This window comes from Vicugna pacos, chromosome 3 (assembly GCF_048564905.1).
Source record: "Vicugna pacos chromosome 3, VicPac4, whole genome shotgun sequence".
Classification (NCBI taxonomy): domain Eukaryota; kingdom Metazoa; phylum Chordata; class Mammalia; order Artiodactyla; family Camelidae; genus Vicugna; species Vicugna pacos.
In genome coordinates this window covers 14,195,669-14,215,308 of record NC_132989.1, presented here as the reverse complement: position 1 = coordinate 14,215,308, position 19,640 = coordinate 14,195,669, and the positions used below count along the sequence as shown (strand labels likewise).

The 19,640-nt window shown below is 36.2% G+C and overlaps 1 protein-coding gene across 6 annotated transcripts in view; it reads right to left on the bottom strand.

Annotated features, from left to right (window-relative positions):
* Positions 1-16,132: 16,132 nt before the first annotated feature.
* Positions 16,133-19,640, bottom strand: part of ZNF300 (zinc finger protein 300) — a 29,563-nt gene continuing 26,055 nt past the window's right edge. For all 6 annotated transcript variants that reach the window (XM_072954549.1, XM_072954546.1, XM_072954565.1 and 3 more), the window contains one exon: positions 16,133-18,684. In XM_072954549.1, the coding sequence (XP_072810650.1) occupies positions 17,126-18,684 (1,559 nt within the window). In that variant the 3' untranslated portion in view covers positions 16,133-17,125. The remainder of the gene's footprint in view (positions 18,685-19,640) is intronic.

The window sequence follows — 19,640 nt, the reverse complement described above, 5'->3', positions numbered from 1 at the left end:
ACTTACTGTGAGCTGCAAACAAACAAATAAACAAATTACAAGAGAAATTAGAAAATATCTTCAAATAAAAACAAAACACAGTATGCTAAAACTTATGAGAAGTAGTCAAAGCAGTGCAATAAAGGGATAATTTACAGCTGTAAACTCTTACCTTTAAAAATAAGAAAGATTTCAACAACTGAACTTTACACCATAAAGAATTAGAAAAAGAAGAACAACCTAAACCCAAAACTAACAAAGAGGAGGAAGTAATATAGATTAGGGAAGGTTGCCTCAAAATTACAGTGCAGGAACTCACTATCATTTCCCTTTCAATGAGAAACTCAACAATATGTACTCAGTCTTTAAGTATTTCTCCAGGCAATGAGATACAATTATAGACAAACTAACCTGAAACAGAAACAGTTTCCTTTTCTGGTTTAGCCTGGAACTGAGGTTGGAACCAGGCACAATCTTTTTGAGTTCAGTTACCAGGACTGAAAGCTCAATGGAGAACAGGCCTCTCTCATTTACTCTGTTATTTTCAGAGTGTGGCTTTAAACTATGTCTTTGGAGGTCTCTCCAGCTTGCTTCAGGCTCTGGGTACCATCCTGCATCTTTACATACCAGGTGGACCACTCTGGCATCACTGTTCTTGATGAGAACACGTGTGGAACTTCAAATTTCTGTAAAATGAGAAGGGAACAAGCGCTTCAATTAAGAAATCAACAAATGGTTGATTCTAGTTTGAGTATTTTGAATATGATGAACCAAATGGAAGGATAGTCCATCTCCTGCATAACTTAGGTAGAAAACAATGAAAGTTTCATCAAAATAAGTGGTTATCCTAGGGAATCAAAGTAGCAGAAAAAGGCAAGAACAAGAAATTTTTAAGAACTGAGATAACTGAAAATATTGAAGAAAGGAAGATAATAATGAGAAGCTGAGTCTAAGAATTTATAGTAATTATAATTCATATCAAGTGGATGCTATATTTCCCTACCATTAAGGAGATCTAACATATTGATGAACAGATGAACATTATACATAGAACTATTAATTTCCCTCCAAAATTTGTTTCATCAACTGTTATCCCAGACTCAGTGAATGTCAATTCCATCACTCCAGTTAGATTGGGCTAAAAATCATTAAGCAACTAGAAGCCTTCTGTTTCTCTCATGTTCATTTCAGGAAATTCTATTTACTCAGTACTCAAAATCTGAAGAGTACATGTGCATACTATTCTCAATGTCCAAGTGGTGTACAAACAGCCTGGGAACAATACAGTTAAAACTCTTGGTATTTGTTGGAATCAGTATAACTAGAAAGAGTTATCACTTAATATTTCCAGAAAACATCTCCACATTACCATATTTCAAGCTTCCTTTCCATTAGCTAGAGCTTAGAAAACATTTGTGGATTCTGAATCCATGTTTGAACAACTCTGAGAATTCAGCTGCACTGTAGTGACTCTAATAATTATAATGAACACTAAACTTTGAGAATTATATGTCTAAATGATAATCTCAATTTCATAATAACTAGAAAACAAAATTACTATATATTATGATTAATTTGGTTCTTGTGTATGAACTAGAAATTTTATCATGGATCCCATGATACCTGGCTTAATTTTCCATGGAAATCCAACTTATGTGTCAAACGTCATGTGACATCATTCAGATTTTGAATTTAAAACCTAAGAGGATTCAGCATTAGAAAGAATATTTGGACTCCTGGGCTTGTACCCAGAAGGAAATCTACTTCAGGATGACACCTGCACCCCAATGTTCATAGCAGCACTATTTACAATAGCCAAAACATGGAAACAACCTAAATGTCCATCAACAGGTGACTGGATAAAGAAGATGTGGTATATTTATACAACGGAATACTACTCAGCCATAAAAACCGACAACATAATGCCATTTGCAGCAACATGGATGCTCCTAGAGAATGTCATTCTAAGTGAAGTAAGCCAGAAAGAGAAAGAAAAATACCATATGAGATCGCTCATATGTGGAATCTAAAAAACAAAAACAAACAAACAAACAAAAACAAAGCATAAATACAGGACAGAAATAGGCTCATGGACAGAGAATACAGACTTGTGGTTACCGGGGCGGGGGGGGGGGGTAGAGGGTGGGAAGGGATAGACTGGGATTTCAAAATTGTAGAATAGATAAACAAGATTACACTGTATAGCACAGGGAAATATACACAAAATGTTATGATAAATCACAGAGAAAAAAATGTGACAATGAGTGTGTATATGTCCATGAATGACTGAAAAATTGTGCTGAACACTGGAATTTGACACAACACTGTAAAATGATTATGAATCAATAAAAAATGTAAAAAAGAAAAGAAAAGAAAAAGATCTTCTCCCCCAAATCATAAATGTTTGCTTTCTGAGAATTTAAACTGCAATATGTATCACTTGGTGAAACTCTCTATACATACCTGAAAATTTGGAAACAGATTTTCTTAACCTGTTTAAAAAATCTTCCATGTGAAGAGTTCCAATGGTTTTGAACCTGCTTATGAAAAATATGAAAAGTAACTTGATTCATTTTGCAGGATTTTATTGATTGAAATCATGGAAGATCAAAATTTACCCTTCAATTTTTAACAAAAATGTTCGCCTAATTAGTAGATTGAATGGACTTACTTTAACAAAGTTAATGATGTACTTTTTTGCAGTGAAATCTAAATATTTTTATGTGGTATATTTTTCAGCTAAAAAAACTATTAAATCCAAGTGTTTGAATAAAATGGACTTAAGACCTGTCAATTTGCTATATTACAAAGTATTAAAACAATATTTTCAAGAATAATAAAATATTTACATTGTTCTTTCTAAGAATATTCATCTCACTAAAGTAATTATTATTAGTGAGAGCAAAATGTTTTACATGCTCAATAAATAAAATAGCTGTTCACAAAAAAAAAAAGAAAGAATATTTGGGACAAAGCAAATTATTCAATTAGTATGAATCATCTATATCTGTATATAGTATACATATTTACAGTGAGATTATAAACATTTTAGAGAAATGCATTTAAATTTTTTATTCTATATAAATACTTTAAAAATAATATGAGGTCAACACATATCCAAAAAAATTAACCCAAATGTAGAAGAACAAGTTGTCAATTAGGTCATTTATATTGTTATTTAAATTTTTCTTGCCAGTCTTTATCCTCAAGCCTTAATAGTAAAATTACATTGTTACCATAATTTTTGAGAGCTTTGATATTTGTTTTTCAAGGCATCCAGCCCAGTATCTTAATCATGGCAATGACAGCGTATGAACTTATCCGGACATTTCTCTACAGACTCTGTCACTTGAATCAGATGCCAAACAAATCCTCTCATGACCCCACTCCCTGGGATACGGCTGCCAACAGAACAACTGCCACCATACTCAGGCCAGCAGCAACAGGTCTGATCCATGGAGCTTTCTGGCCAGTTAAGGAGGGAGGAACCATGAACACAAAGAAGTCATCATACGTATAAGTTAACTTGTCATTATTAGTGGGTGATTTAGTCTTTACACAGTTGCTGCTATCTTGTCATAGAACCCACCTCATTTCTCCCAATCTCAACTGATGCTCACTGACCCTTACATTGTCTTCTCTAAGCATCCAGGCCAAACTTTCCTCCAACAACCACCCTTTCAGCTATAGGCAATCCTAGGCCATGTTCTCTGCCCCTACAGAACATATGTGAACTAACACTTAATACACCGAAGAGCTGCAGCTACCTAAATCTCCATTTTCCCATGCACAGAATAAAGAAATTTTTTTATTCAACTCATTCAGCAGATGTTTCTGTGACAGACATTGTTCTAAGCTTTCGGGACATTTCCAGGAAGAGTAATGAGGAGAGAGTGGCTGGAGCACTGGAGCAAACCCAGGGTAGTGATATTCCTGTTACTTTTCCTTCAAATAAAACAAATCACTGTTAGTGTTTCTTCAGATACAGCTGTGATACAACTGCAGTGCACTCTGGGCGTAATGTTAAATTTTAGGATTTTCTTAAAGGTATGTAATCTTATAAAAATGCATCAACATGTAAACTAAGTGGAAAATTTTAAAGCAAACTATATATGAACTACAAATAAAAATTTTAATTACAAAATAAAACCACTGAGTAAACACGATTGTGTGTAATATATTGCATCATCTTAGGTTCCATTGCAAAATGGAAATATGGGGACCCTTGTTCAAAAATCAAAAAAGGACTACTAAAGATACTAAAATAAAAAAATTTTACCTTTAAAATATTTTATTGCTTATAAAATAGAGGTAATAGTGATATTTAAGAACATACATTTTTAAACTGCAAAAATACTATTTTGTTGTCATAATTTGTATAAAATAACAAGTAATATACTAGATTATTGTGATATATTGATTGATTATAGATTATTTTTGGCTTGCCTTTCTGTAAACTCATTATGTCATCCCAATTTATATTTTTAGCAACTTTATTTTCATACTGATGTAACTGAAAGCAGTATGAGTTACTCTTGGCAAATGCAAGATTGTAACTAATTTTTGATAATTTTTAATTTTGAGAAGAATCCTTCTGCTGATGCAACTATTACTGGAGCTGTGAGGAGTACTTTATAGGCTGTAACAATTCTGGAACATATTTCTGATAAGCTATTTTGAAGTATAAATGATACTACATGTAAAGTTTATGAGTCTGACATAATATTTTTTTCTGGAAAGATTTAACTTTCCATACAAGTGAATTTCCTCTTTCAATTTAATTTTAAAGATTATGCAATGGCAATTTAATGTTTCCCATAACATTTTCTGTAACTTGCAGAGGTCATGCAAGAAACCAAAACTACCTTCATGATATAGTGCAAAATGCCTGTTTATGCATTGTTGCACTGTACACTCAATTACAAGGAAAAATTAATTTTCAAATTATGTTGTTAGTAATTGGTTTATGTAAAGCTTCATATCAAAATAGTGGGGGGTTTTTTTCTGTTAAACTGGGTTATCTTTAAATTTAATTTCTATTTTTAAGCCTATGGGTATTTGCTCTGCAATGACCCAGCAATTTTCAAAACCAGAGATTCTGTACTCTGATGAGTTCTAACAACTTCCTGATATGCTTTATTTCAATGTCCCTGTGTATGATATTATTTTGTAATAATGTATTGACAAAGCTTACTGCCTTGCCATCCGCAGTACCTGCCCCGGTGCTCAGCATGAAGAGTTAATAGTTACAGACACTACAGGGACAAGGTCTGGGAGCAAGCCAGTCTACCACCAGGTTCCTGTGCTGTCCCATGGGGAAGCTGTGCCCACTGCTGCCCCTACTGTTGCTTCTGCTGCTGCTTTGGGGCCTCCCATCTTAGTGCCCCTGTGCACATACGGACACAATTGACAAGCCAGTTAGTCAGGGCCTGTGCTACCCACCTTGCTCACTGGCTTCAGTCAGCAACGACCATTCACTGCTGCTCATAAGTCTGTGGGCTCGTTGGGTTCACCTGAATAGTTTTTCTCTACATGATGTGAGCTGTGGCTGCAGTCATCTCAAGTCTCAACTGGTTTGGAACATCCAGGATGGTGGCAGTTGGTGTTTGCTGAGGCTGGAATCTCATGTGAGGCTATCATTCGGAGCACTTTGGTTCTCCTCCATGTGATCTCTCCAGGCGGCTCGCACAGGCTTCCTTAAAAGTATTGCAGTTTCAGGATAATCATACATCTTCTCCATGGTGGCTGGATCCTAGAAGTTCAAAACTGGAAGCTGTCAGGCCTTTTTAAGGCTTAGGACAGGACTTAACACAAACTTACTTCTGCAGCATTACACTGTTTAACTAAATCACAAGGCCAGCTTAAATTCAACAGGAGAAGACTAAGTTAGGGACACATCAGAATGAGTTGTCCCTTAGTGGCCATCGATGTAAGAGACTACCATAGACTCCTGCTCTTCCTCTTTCCAAATGGAAACGTTCATTGTGGTTATCCTCTCTCTCTCCTTTCACTGAATGTTGGATTGGGGGGGGGGCGCAGAAAATGTGATTTTTTAGTTCACAGGTCTCTGAAACTTAAACAGAAAGTATGATGAGTTCCTGGCCATAGGCCAAAATGATAGAAATTTTGGTTGCCTCCTTTTGGGAGGTGGGTGAGGATTTTTGCATGCTAACTTAGAGGAGGTAAATATCTGTGGTCATAAAAGCGGACCGGGCAAGTTGAATTATTGTTCAAAAACATTTTCTATTCTTTCCTATCAGAACCTTTGAACATGGCTGTATTAGTTACCAGTTGCTGTACAACAAATTTCCACAAACTAGTTTCTTTGAAAAAAATTAATGTTTATTATTTTATAGATTGGGTGGATCAGGAATCCAGGAACAACTTAAACTGGGTCCTTTGCTTCAGTGTTTCTCACAGGTTGTAATGAAGTTGTCAGCCAGGGCTGGGGTCTCAATTTGAATTTTCAAGTGGACAAGGATATGCTTCCAAACTCACTCAGGCACTCAGGTTGTTGGCAGAATTCATTTTCTTATGGGCTTTTCTCTTGTTGGCTGCCAGCTAGAGCCACCCTCAGTTCCCTGTCATGGGGCACTCTCTCCACAGCACAGCTCTCAACACGAGTGGAGTGCTTCAGAAAAACCAGCAAGGGAGAACAGCTACTAGTAAGAGATTTTCATCTTTGTTACATAATAGCAGAAGTAATACCCCATCATCTTTGCTATAGTCTATGTCAGAGACAAGTCACAGGCCCATCCACATTCAAGAGAACTGCACAAGGGGTGACTATCAAGATGTGGATGTAAGTGGGGACTATCTTTGAGCCTGTCTGCTACATTAGGCCCTTCACTGAGGGACAATTAGACTTTTTGCACCATAAACTTCAGACATGAACATATGACATATTTCGGCCAATGGATGAACATGAGAGTGATATGTGCTCCTTTTAAGAAGGAGCTTTAAAAATTATCATGTGTTCTGTCACCTTTTTTCCTTCCCCCGAGACTAGCAATATCCCAGACAACTAATCAGCCTGAATCCTGGAGCTGAGCCACTCTAGGTATGTAAGAGCAGTAAGAAATAAACTCTTTGTTGAAAGTCACTGAGATTGTGGGGAGGTTTTTAACTGCAGCATAACTTAGCTGAAGCTGACTGACACATCTGATCAAAGAGACACATTCTGGGGTGAAGCATCCTGAGGCTAGCAACACTGCAGAGCTACTACTCCCTGGACCAGGAGGGATGTGGGAAACAGGAAGGGACCTAAGGAATGAAAACACTGGCCTCACTCCCCACTCTCTGACCTTGGACTGCTGCTGCCTCTTGGCAGAAAGAAGAGGGCTGAAAGTCAGAATGTAGAAAATGCTAACCTTTCTGGAACAGATAAAGGAAGGAAGAATAAGTTATGAGGGACCTGAGAGGAAATGGCCAGAGAGGAAAAAGGAAAAGAAAACAGTGGTAAGATGGAAGAGAGAGATAATGGGCAAGCAGTCACACTGAAAGATTCTTCTCAGAGTTGCACTAATTTAAGCTTAGTGTCTTTCAGATTTGAAAAATAGAATCTCACATGTGACACAGAAAGAGAGACGTGAAATTGGCACAGGACAGAGCATGGGAGGAGGATGTATTGAAATGACTAGTCAATAGAAAGTAAAGATGTATAAAGGAGTTGGAGACCACCTTTTAAAGACATTTGGTTCTAAGGAGGAGATGAGTAATAAGAAAGTAGCTAAGGGAGAGGTGGGCTCAAAGAGGGGCTCGTTTTAACAAATAATAGTTTTGAAATTTTTTAAATTAGTTCAATGAAAATGTTCTACTAGGGACTGATGATATAGGAGAGAAGTGGATCTGTATATAAAATTAGGTCTATAATAACATGGGAAGAGATGTAAGGATCACCTTTGGATAATTTTGGAGAGCAAAATATGATTGGTTTGCAATTTTGCATGTGAGAAGTCATGAAGTTGATGAATTTCATACCTGAAAACCTCTATTTTCTTCATGAAGAAACAAATGAGGCCATCTGCTGGATGAGGTAGAAATGATATCTTAGAACTTACATTGCAGAGAAAGTATGATGGGAGTAGGTTATTGTGACAGGTGGAAAGGTAGGAAGATGTGCTCAAGAAATGTGATGCCAGAATTTAACATGACTGCTTTAGAGGCATCTCACAAATTTAGATACCTTGTGTTTTCATTTCATTCAGTTCACAATAATTCATTTCCTTTTTTATTTTCTCTTTGACCAGTGTATTATTTAAAAGGATGCTACTTAGTTTCCAAGTATTTGAGGATTGTACAGATGCTTTTCTATTATTGTTTCTAACTTAATTCTGCTGTTGTCAGAGAATACACTTTACCTTTTAAATTTGTTGAGACTTGTTTTATGACCTCAGATTGTGACCTGCCTTGGTAAATGTTCTGCATCCAGAAGCGCACTCCGCAGTTTTGGGGTGGGATGTTCAATTAAGTCAAGTTGGTTGCCAGTGATGTTCAAGTCTATCTACTGTATCTTTGCTACTTGTTTATTTCCTTGTTCTAATAATTATTGAGAGGGGACTGAAAGGTCCAACTACAACTATGAAATTTGTCTATTTTTCCTTGCTGTTCCATGAGTTTTTGCTTTGTGTATTTTAAAGCTCATCTATTAGGTACATAAACTTTTAGGGTTATATCCTCTTGATAAATTGACCCCTTCATCATTATGAAATGGTCTTCTTTATCCCTGAGTATCTTTTTTCTGAAATATATTTTGTCTGACATTAATACAGCTCCTTCATCTCTCTTTTGACTTGTGTTAGCCTAGTATATCTTTCTATCCTTTTAGTTTTAACCTATTTGTGTCTTTACATAAAAATGAGGTGTATTTTTTGTAGGCAGCATATAGTTGAGCTATGCTTTTTTAGTCAATATGACAATCTCTTCTTTCAATTGGTGTGTTTGGACTTATATGTAACATAATAATTTAAATTGTTAGATTAAATCTATCGTCTCTATTTTGTTTTCTATCTGTCCTATCTGTTCTTTTCTTTTTTCTGGCTTCTGTTGGATTAGCTGAATGTTTGTTGTGATTCCTTTTGATCCCCTTTTGGATTATTAGCTATAACTAACTCTGTTTTGTTATTTTAGTGGTTTATTTACCATTTGCACTATGCACCTTTAGCCTATCCCAATCTACCTGCAAGTAATATACCACTTGATTTATAGTGTAAGAGCCTTACAGTATGTTCATGGTCATGTTCTGCCACTATATAAACACATGGCCCCTCCAAGGGTTGGCTTGGCTTACCTTGGTCAGGTGTAATTATGGATGGTATGACACTCTTCAGACAGCCGTATGGGAGCTCTCCAAGGGTCTCCTTAGGTAAGGAATCCCAAAGCAGTATGAGGCACTAGATTAGACTTCCTCTTGATCATCTCAACAAAATATGGAGCCAATGTCTGTTTGCAAAAAAAAGAGTATCATCAATCAGGACATACCTCCAGAAGGACTATATTTCTAGATGGTTTAGTCTTAGAGCCAGAGCATACAGGGTTCATTGAAAGTGTGGCATCAACGGCCTCCCTAATATTCTTTAGATATTGATTCTCTTAGCACATTTAAAAATCCAGCTTGATTTCCATGTAGATGTGTTCTCAACAAGTTATCTCATTTCCAGGTCCCAGAAGAGGTACTTTTTGAACACCAAAACTTAAGGATTAAGATTAAATCTTTAAATTGATTAAAATAGCGATTTTTAAAGGTTTTTTTAATGGAGACTTTTTTCATTAATAAGTCTTGGCTAAACAGGAGAAACTCTGTGTGGGTATCACAAATCATGAACTAGTTCAAAAAACAGTCTGCAAGAGAGGCAGCACAACACAGTGCTTAAGAGTATGAATGGTGGAATCAGAATACCTGGGCAATCAAAAAATGGGCAGAAGACTTACATAGACATTTCTCCAAAGAAGACATGCAGATGGCACACAGGCACATGAAAGGATGCTCAACATCACTAATTACTAGAGAAATGCAAATCGAAACTACAACGAGGTATCACCTCACACCAGTCAGAATGGCCATCATTAAAAAGTCTACAAATAATAAACGCTGGAGAGGGGTGGAGAAATGGGAACCCTCCTATACTTTGGTGGGAATGTAATTTGGTGCAGCCACTATGGAAAACAGTATGGAGATTCCTTAAAAAACTAAAAATGGAGTTATCATATGATCCAGCAATCCTACTCCTGGGCATATCCAGAGAAAACTCTAACTCAAAAAGATATATTTACCTGAATGTTCACAGCAGCACTATTTACAAAAGCCAAGACATAGAAGCAATCTAAGTGCCCATCGACAGATGGACAAAGAAGATGTGAGATAAATATATATATACATATACATACACACACACACACAATGGACAATTACTCAGCCATAAAAAGAATAAAACAATGCCATTTACAGCAACATGGATGGACCCAGAGATTATAATACTAACTGAAGTAAGTCAGAGAAAGATAAATACCATATAATATCACTTATATGCAGAATCTGAGAGAATTACACAAATGAACTTATTTACAAAATAGAAAAAGATTCACAGATACAGAAAACAAACTTATTGTTACAAAAGGGGAAAGAAGATAGAGGGATAAATTAGGAGTTTTGGATGAACAGACACTACATAAAACAAACAACAACAAGGTCCTATTGTATAGCACAGAGAACTATATTTAACATTTTATAATAACCTATAATGGAAAATAATCTGAAAAGAATATATAAATATAAATATATGAGTGTGAATATATTTAAGTATATAAAACTGGATCACTTATATCTAATTGAATCACTTCACTGTATACGAGAAACTAACACATTGTAAATCTACCACACTTTAATTTAAAAAAAAAGAACTGTTAAAGATAGCTACATAATAATTCATAATAACTCATCCAATCAATTTACTATTAAATAATCATCATGTTAACTATCTGGAAAAAAATCTGATCTTGAACTATGATTTCTGAAGAATGGAAACTAAGTTACTTTTTGTTTTGTTTTGCTTTGTTTTTGATATCTTGATTCCCTTTTAAGTATAAAAGAAAGGAGTTAGTTTTTTGTTTTGTTTTGTCTTGGTAATAGAAAACGTGAACCATCTTCAGAGCAGCTTCCTGGCTTTAAAATCTTGATATCAGCCATTGCATAAAGATGCTTTCTTGTTCCGTCTGGTGAAAAGATTCCAAGAGGAGGGTGTGGTGACAGTGGCATGCACGGCATGGCACTGATATGGAGAAGAGACAGGCTTGGAGGGCTGTGCTTCCTATTACCAACAAGGTTATGAAGCTCCTGGTGGTGTGAAAGAGGTACAGTCCTTTAGGAGACTGGAGATAATCCCTTTAGGAGACAGGAGAATTACTTGAGATGCTTCACAGCTCCAGATTTGCAAAACTAGCTGTTGGACAGTAACTAAATGATTTCCTAGAGAGTTCTGTGAACTTTCAGTCTCCTCACCAAGTCAGAAATACAGTTATTTCCCTATGGGAGGAATGTATCAAAACCTCTGTAATCCAGTTAGAGCACATGCCATTAGAATGTGGAATCTTCAGTATTAGGATGCACCACAGGAAGTCTTCATTAAGACTGAACGGGTTCCTCTGGGGCTACTGCAGGTAAGGACTCAAACATCCAGACTATTACTGGCATGAGAGGAAGGTGAAATTCCTAGATACAACTGCATGGAAAGAAATAATGTTAACCTGGCTATGCCTGGTATGTAAGCATTATGAGCTGGCAATGAGAAAACAAAAAAGACACCCAGAATTAAGAATCAGCGTGGACAACTATGTCAAGGATTCATCCGTAAAGATGATTTTAAAAGAGAGAATTTTGCGGGTAGAAACGAGACGTTGAGCTTTCACAGATCATCTAATATATGACTATACTTCCTTGAATACTTACCAGGTTTCCATTTTCCCCTTATTGATGTAATTACTTCTACCTTGGTTGAATTTTTACAGCCATTGAAATGGAAAAGTATTAAAGCTAAGGTATCAACGTAAGAACAAATTTTGTTCATCTGCTTTGTTTTTATTCATTTATTGTTATAGTAATACTGGTGTTGAAAATTTTAAATTTGTTTAGGCATACTGTAAGATAAAATAATTAATTAATTCTGTTAATATAGTTAGGAATGATTATTTTCAGTGTAAGATGAAAGAAACACTAGTATAGTATCAAGGATTTTATGAAAAATATGAACAGATCAGCACAAACTCATAATTTAAAACAGTATGTTCTGATCCCTTGCCAAGTCCACCGAAGGTCATCTAGACTCAGTGACATCCAATTGGTCATGAGCACCTGAATGAAGCAGGCAGATTTGGATTTTCCAATCCCATTCTCCACTATGAGAAATCAGTGCTCTTTGGAGCAACAGCTGACTCCAGGTCTGGTCGAGGAAATATGCAAGACGAATCTAGGGGGTTGTAACTAGGGCATTTTCCTGACAGTGTATTTTGGAGTTATCATGATGATGAACTCTATTCATTTTTAATTTTATGTTTTGTGAGTTTTTTGTCGTTTGAAAAATCTTTGCATAATGAAAGTCAGTTATTTTGTTTTCTTCTTTATAAATTCTATGTTTACATTTATGCTCATGACCTATTTCATGCTGATTTTTATTTATGGTATGAGTATGAGCTAAGAATCAAGGGGTTTTGTCTGTTTTTGCACATGGATTTCCAAATGTTCCAGCATTGTCTGTTGAAAGACTACCTTTTGTTTGTTGTTACCGTCACAACTTTGTTAAAGATTTGTTACCCACACGTGTGGTTTGATTTCTAGACTACACTGTTCCACTGACAGTCTATTCTTACGCCAATGCCATATCCTTGATTACTCTAGCTTTATAACAAGCCTTGAAATCAGGTGATGTGAGTCTTCTTGTTCTTTCTTTTCAAAGGTGTTCTGTTTATTTTAGGTCTCTTGCATTCCCCTATAAATATTTGAATCAGCTTGTCAAATCTACACAAATGTCTCCTGAGATATTTTTTGTGGGTGATTGTATTGAATATATAGATGAATTTGAGGAAAACTGGTATCTTAATCAATACGGAAAATTTCTATCTGTAAACACAGTACACCTCCTCATTTATTTAGATGTTTTGTGAAACCCACTTATTAGGTCTAGTAATTTTCGTTTGTGGTTTTTGAAACCTCCTGTGTAGAAGACTACGCTGTCTGCAAATAAAGACAATTTTATTTCTTCTTTTCCTGACTATGCTCCACCAGCACTATCACCACTTTTGTTGTTTTTCCTGTTGCACTGGCTAAGATCACCAGTGAAATATTCACTAGGAAGAGCAGAGCAGACATCTTAAACATTTTCCCAATCCTGGGGCAAGCATTTAGTCTTTCACCATTAAATATGACACTGTAGATTTTCCATAGATGTCCTTTAACAATTTGAGGAAGCTGCCCTTTACTGCAAGTTGCTGAGTTTTTGTTCTAAATGGATGTGGAATTTCTGTCAAAAAAAACTTCCTGCATCTATAGAAATGATCATATGGTCATTCTTTTTAGGTTACTGATATGATGAATTACACCAATTATTTTTTTGTATGTTGAACCAAACTTGCATTATTGAATTAAACTCTACTTGGCCATGATGTACTTTCTTTTCAAAATATTTCCAGATTGGATTTGCAAATATTCTGTTGATGGTCGTGCCTATGTTCAGAAGAAACACTGGTCACTATTTTTTTTTTCTTATGTCTCTCTATGGCTTTAGCATCAGGATAATGCTAGCCTCATAAAGTATGTCAGGGATCCTTCTTCCTCTTCTCTTTTCTGAAACAGATATTGTAGAATTGTCATTTTTTTCTTATTTGGTTATATTCAAATCTTTTCAAAACCTTTTAAGTATCTGTTGATTCTGAAGTGAGGCTGTTCCCTTCCACTGCTTATAACGGATATTTATGTCTTCTTATCTGTATTGCCATGGGATTACCAATGGCACTGTCAACCAAAATTTCAGAAATGATGACTTGATTGAAATAAAAAGATGTCTATTTTGAGTTTCTGGGACTTCAGCCCAGGAGATGCAGATTCAAGAAGCACTTGAATTGTGTTGTGCTAGGTTACAAAGTGAGGGAGGCTTATAAAGGTAAAAAGCCACAAAGTGACAGTTATTTCCATGAGTTGTTTCTCAAGAATTGTAACTGAAGCTGGCAAGAAGGTGCTTGTTAAGTGAGAACTGATTGGAATCTGAAATGGCTGCACAGTTACAAGAGGAGACGTTGACATCATAAGGTTGCTAGCAGGTGTTGTTCTAAATACAGCTGGTGGTGTCCTGGGGTCAGGTACAATTCAAAGAAAGTTCAGATTCTCAGTGGTGCAGATCCTCAGTAGCCGCCTGATACCATTTTTGTACACCTGAAGTGTGATTACTCCATTATAGTTTCAATTTGTCATCAGCATTAATCTTTTCAATCAACAGTGTTTTTGTTTTGTTGTTTCTATTTTATGGCTTTTCCCTCTATTTTTACCTTATTTTTATCACTTCCTTTTTCTTGTTGTTTAATTCACAGTATTTTTTATTTAACCTATTGAGACAGATGCTTATTTTCAGGCTTTCTTCCTACGTGATCTCTACTTATTGCCATCTATTAGGTGGAAATGATTCTGTGAATGGTAAGCAGTAAATTTGTTTTCATTTTTTATTTTACCAACATGGATGTTTAACTGAGCCAGCAAGTTACTACTTTTCTCCTATTGCTCTACTGTGCCATTTTTGTCATAGTTTAGGGGTCTATAGGTAATTTTCTATTTCTGGATTGTCTTTTACCGTTGTCTGGATGGTCTAGTTGACTTCCCATGTGCAATACCACATTGACTTAATTACTACTGCTTTACAGGAACTCTCAGTCTGACAAATTCCCCAAACTTGCTCTTCGAAGTGTCTTGGCTATTCTTGCTTTTTAGTATCTCCACATATAACTTTATAATTAAATTGTAAGTTTTTTTTAAGTTACTGGGGTTTTGATAAGGGATGTATTTAATATTGTGGGAAACTGAATTGATCTAACTTTACTGAGGAATGCCAAAGAATATGATTAATCACATGTGCTAGATACAGTGTCACGGGCAACTACAGGAGGAGGTACTGATGAGTATCAGAGTAAATTTGATAAAGAACTGTGCAAAACATATGTATGACTGTACACCAGAAACTGACACAACATTGTAAATTGCCTGTACTTCAATTAAAAAAAGAATTATGCAAAACAGGATATCAGAGCAAGCTATGTAACTGTGGATGAAAAATGAATAAATAGCTGTCATTTATTGATAGGATGATTTAAAACAACTGTAGCTTTAATTCCATATAAATGGAGCTAAAAATCCACTAGAAATTTGCGGCCTGTTGCTGGCTACCTGCATGCTACGTGGTGTTTTGTTGTTGTTGCTGTTCAGTAATAAAATGCGCTTACTTTATATTTGTGAATGTGCTTGTTCCCTCAGATTTCTATTTTTTTCCTCATCTCCCCAGCAATATACAAATCACCTTGGGGAAATCTGGGATCTTTAATACTGAGTCTTCCAGCCAACAAACTTGACAAGTTCCTCAATTTATTTAAGCCTTCTTTAATTCTATTCAGTGATGTCTTATAATTTTCTATGTAAAGGTCCCACACTTCATGATTAGACTTATTTTAGGTGTTTTATATTTTTGATGTAAATGGTATCTTTATATTTTCTCTTTGTTGCTGTATGTAGAATTAGTTCATTTCTTAATATTAAAACTATACAAGAAAAGGACAATCTGAACATGGGTGAACCATGTTTAACTATACAGACACCCTCCTCCTTGCCAGGTATGGTCTCCTGCAGGGTACCTCCAGCAGGAGTCCTCATTTCAAGTTGTTCATAGAGGAATAGGTGGGACCACAGGAAGGACAGGAGATATTTTAGACATATTAAGTTCTCAGATCTATGGCAGGCATCAATTCTTACCCCAAGGGTTTTCCTCTGTAAGTATCCTCGGTTCCCAGGGAAAACAGTTGGGGCTGCAGGGCAGGGTTCAAAAAGGAAATGAAGAGACATTAGACAGGGTCTTTATATGCAATCACCACAGTTTATATAAATCTAAAAAATAATAAAAGTATAATAAAATGTCACTTTAACATACCAAGAATCAAGGCCACCAGGGTCAAAGACAGTAAAATGAATCAGTCATAGGAATAAGATATAAAAGCAGAGTGTCTGGACTGCAAAGCAAGTTGTGGCTTTTATACATTAGTCTTAGCATCCTGTTACAGGAGGATAGAGAGGGAAGACAAAAATGACTAATATTAACTGAAAATGTGCTCTACATTGCACTTCTATTTATCAATAAGAATATTCAGGTGGGTAAAGTAGGCTTGCCTGAAGTCACACAGTCTTTTGAGCAGTTGAGCCAGGATTAAAACCCAGACCATCTGGTTCAGTATCAAAGTCTTTTCATCATACCAAATTCCCAGTAAGGCAGAGTAAAGGGGAGACCTGGTCAAGAAGCATCAATTTCAAGGTCCAGGATCCTTCCAGAGATAGAGGTCAACTTATATGCTTGAGATGGGAAAATGCATAATTACCACCTTTATTGATCTGATCAATACTGAACCTATCTCTCCATCTCTGTCCAAGAATTTGACATGAAACTTCAGGGGTCATGCTAAGCCCCTCTTTATAATGCAACTTCTAGGAACTGATTTTTTTAACTCAGGATTTCTTCATGTCCTTTATGGCAAATTACTGTATAAAGCCTAAATTATGCCAAGCAATTTCACAATCTGTTTATTGTTATGTGGTATAATAAGGAATATGTAACTTGACAATACTCTATACACATAATTTGTTCTACTGACTACTCAGTTCATAACTCTGAAAGTCTTACATGCCATGGTGAAAATGTCCTTCACTTATGTAAATACTTTCCATCATCTTTGCTGAGTTAGGTATCACACTATAGACATGAATTGTAAAATTTTCTCTATAAAGATGTCTTCCACAAAAATAAAAATAAAAATAAAAATAAAAAAGATGTCTTCCACAAATTTATCAAATTAATCCAGTTCCTGTTATTTATTAAGGCTTGAGCTAATACTAAAGGCTTGTCTGTGTTTAGTTCATTATGATTTTACCACTGGTATGAATCTTCTGATGTACAGTGAGCTGTGACTTCTGGATGAATGCTTTCCCACACACAGCACACCGGTAGGGCCTTTCCCCAGTATGAATTCTTCGATGTAAAACAAGGTCTGACTTCTGGGAAAAGGCTTTTCCACATTCAGCACACATGTAAGGTTTCTCTCCTGTATGAATCCGCTGATGTCCTGGGAGGTGAGACTTTTGAGAGAAGGCTTTCCCACATTCAGTACAAACATAAGGTTTTTCCCCTGTGTGAATTCTCTGATGTCCAATGAGGTGTGACTTCTGACAGAAGGCTTTCCCACATTCACTGCATTTATAGGGTTTCTCTCCAGTATGTGTTCTCTGATGTATGATGAGCTGTGACTTTCGGGAGAAGGTCTTCCCACATGCGGTGCATTCATAAGGTTTCTCCCCAGTATGAATTAACTGGTGCGTAATGAGCTCTGTCTTTCTGCTGAAGGCTTCCTCACACTGAGCACACTTGTAGGGTTTCTCCCCAGTGTGAATTCTTTTATGTATAATGAGGTGAGACTTCTCACAGAAGGCTTTCCCACATTCAGTACACTCATACGGCTTCTCTCCTGTATGAGCTCTGTGATGTATAATCAGCTGTGACTTCTGGGAGAAGGCCTTACCACATTCTCTACACTCATAAGGTTTCTCTCCGGTGTGGATTCTCTGATGTATAATGAGGGGTGATTTCTGGGAGAAGGCTTTCCCACATTCGCTACATTCATATGGTTTTTCCCCAGTATGAACTCTCTGATGTATAATGAGGGATGATTTCTGAGAGAAGGCTTTCCCACATTCAGAACATTCATAAGGTTTCTCCCCAGTATGAGTTCTCTGATGTACAATGAGATGAAACTTCTCACTGAAGGCTTTCCCACATGCACCACAATCATATGGCTTCTTCCCAGTATGAATTCGTTGATGTACAATCAGCTGCGACTTCTTAGCAAAGGCTTTTCCACATGTAATACAGACACAGGTTTTCTCCTTAATCTCAACATTCTGATACTGAATATCAGATTGTTTATTGCTGAAAATGTTTCCACACTTATTACTGTCATAGGGAATTACTCCACTGTGACTTTTCTCAAGATCAGAACTGGACACACCATGGATAGATGACTTCCCACATCCAAAGCTGTCATTAGGGTTTTTTCTTGAACTGCTCTTATTACAACTAGGCAAGTCAGTATTAGATTTCAAGTTCTTTTTAAATGTATAATAGTCATGGGGTCTTTGTCTTGAAGTATCTGACTCTATGCACTCTTGCAATATTTTCCCCAATGCATTATATGTATGATCTGAATCCAAAGTCACTGTTTGGTTGTTGATGACCGTTACTTGCCTGAAAAATTTGTCTTGGTTTTTCTGACATCTCTGCAATGGGCCATCACCTTGACAGACTTTTAAAATGGAGTACAATGAACCATTCTTCGTGACTCCTTTCAGTATCTTATTATGGAAGTAAACAGACCCCAAAATACATGATTGGGGGTTGTCAAGGTTACTCTTCCTGTCTAAAGGAAAGAAGATAAAATAAAACAGTCATTAAGAACAATTAACAGAATGCAGAGGAGTGGAACAAAAGATTGATCCAATGAAGCTGATGAATTCAGAAACCAGGGATGGAGGTGAGCCATTTCATAAGACAGTACAGTATACAGTATGATCAGGGGAATGGATAGACAAGGATGTTAAAGAGAAATACTCATGAAAAACTAGACCTGAAAGAGACAGAGAAGTGCCTGAATTTATTATCACTCTAATTTTGGATTACTCGTCTAGATTTTGCCCATTTCTCCTGCTTTCTGAATGGAAATGCTCTTCACCTTTTGAATTCATTTTACAAACCATTTGCTACATATATACTTGACCTACTAGGTGACCCTGCCACCACTATCCAAAGAAACAGGTCCCTTCTGCACTCACAATACTTTAACTCTCCTCAGTCTACTTTCCTAATTAACAACTAATACAAACAACAGAAAAATCCAAGATCCTGCTATTGATTCAGTTATCAGATTCACACCAAGGATCCAAGCTTGAATTCTACTATTCCCTATAAATTCCTTCTATATGTTATCAAATAAAACTGGCAAAGATCTCCAAGAAAAGCCATATGTCTGTAACTTCAAAGTTTTGTTCATATAATCTTCATGCCCACCCCTACTACAGTCTGTCTTCAGCCCCTCCCTTAGCATCATCAACTTAATATATCTTCAAAGCAGCTACAGCTGCATGCTCTGGAAAATGCCTTCTAAATTCCGTCGCATCTCTGTAGATTCTAATTTTCTCTGAAATTTTAAAACCAATAACATCATTTGACCTTTTTTTTTTTTTGTACAGCCACGTATTTGGAGGTCTTATCTTCTAAAGTACAATGTATGCTCTTGGAAGGGGTTTGTCTTCTATTGCCTATTAAACTTTTTCATAAAAGGCATTACATATACAGTAAATAAATGTAATAAATACT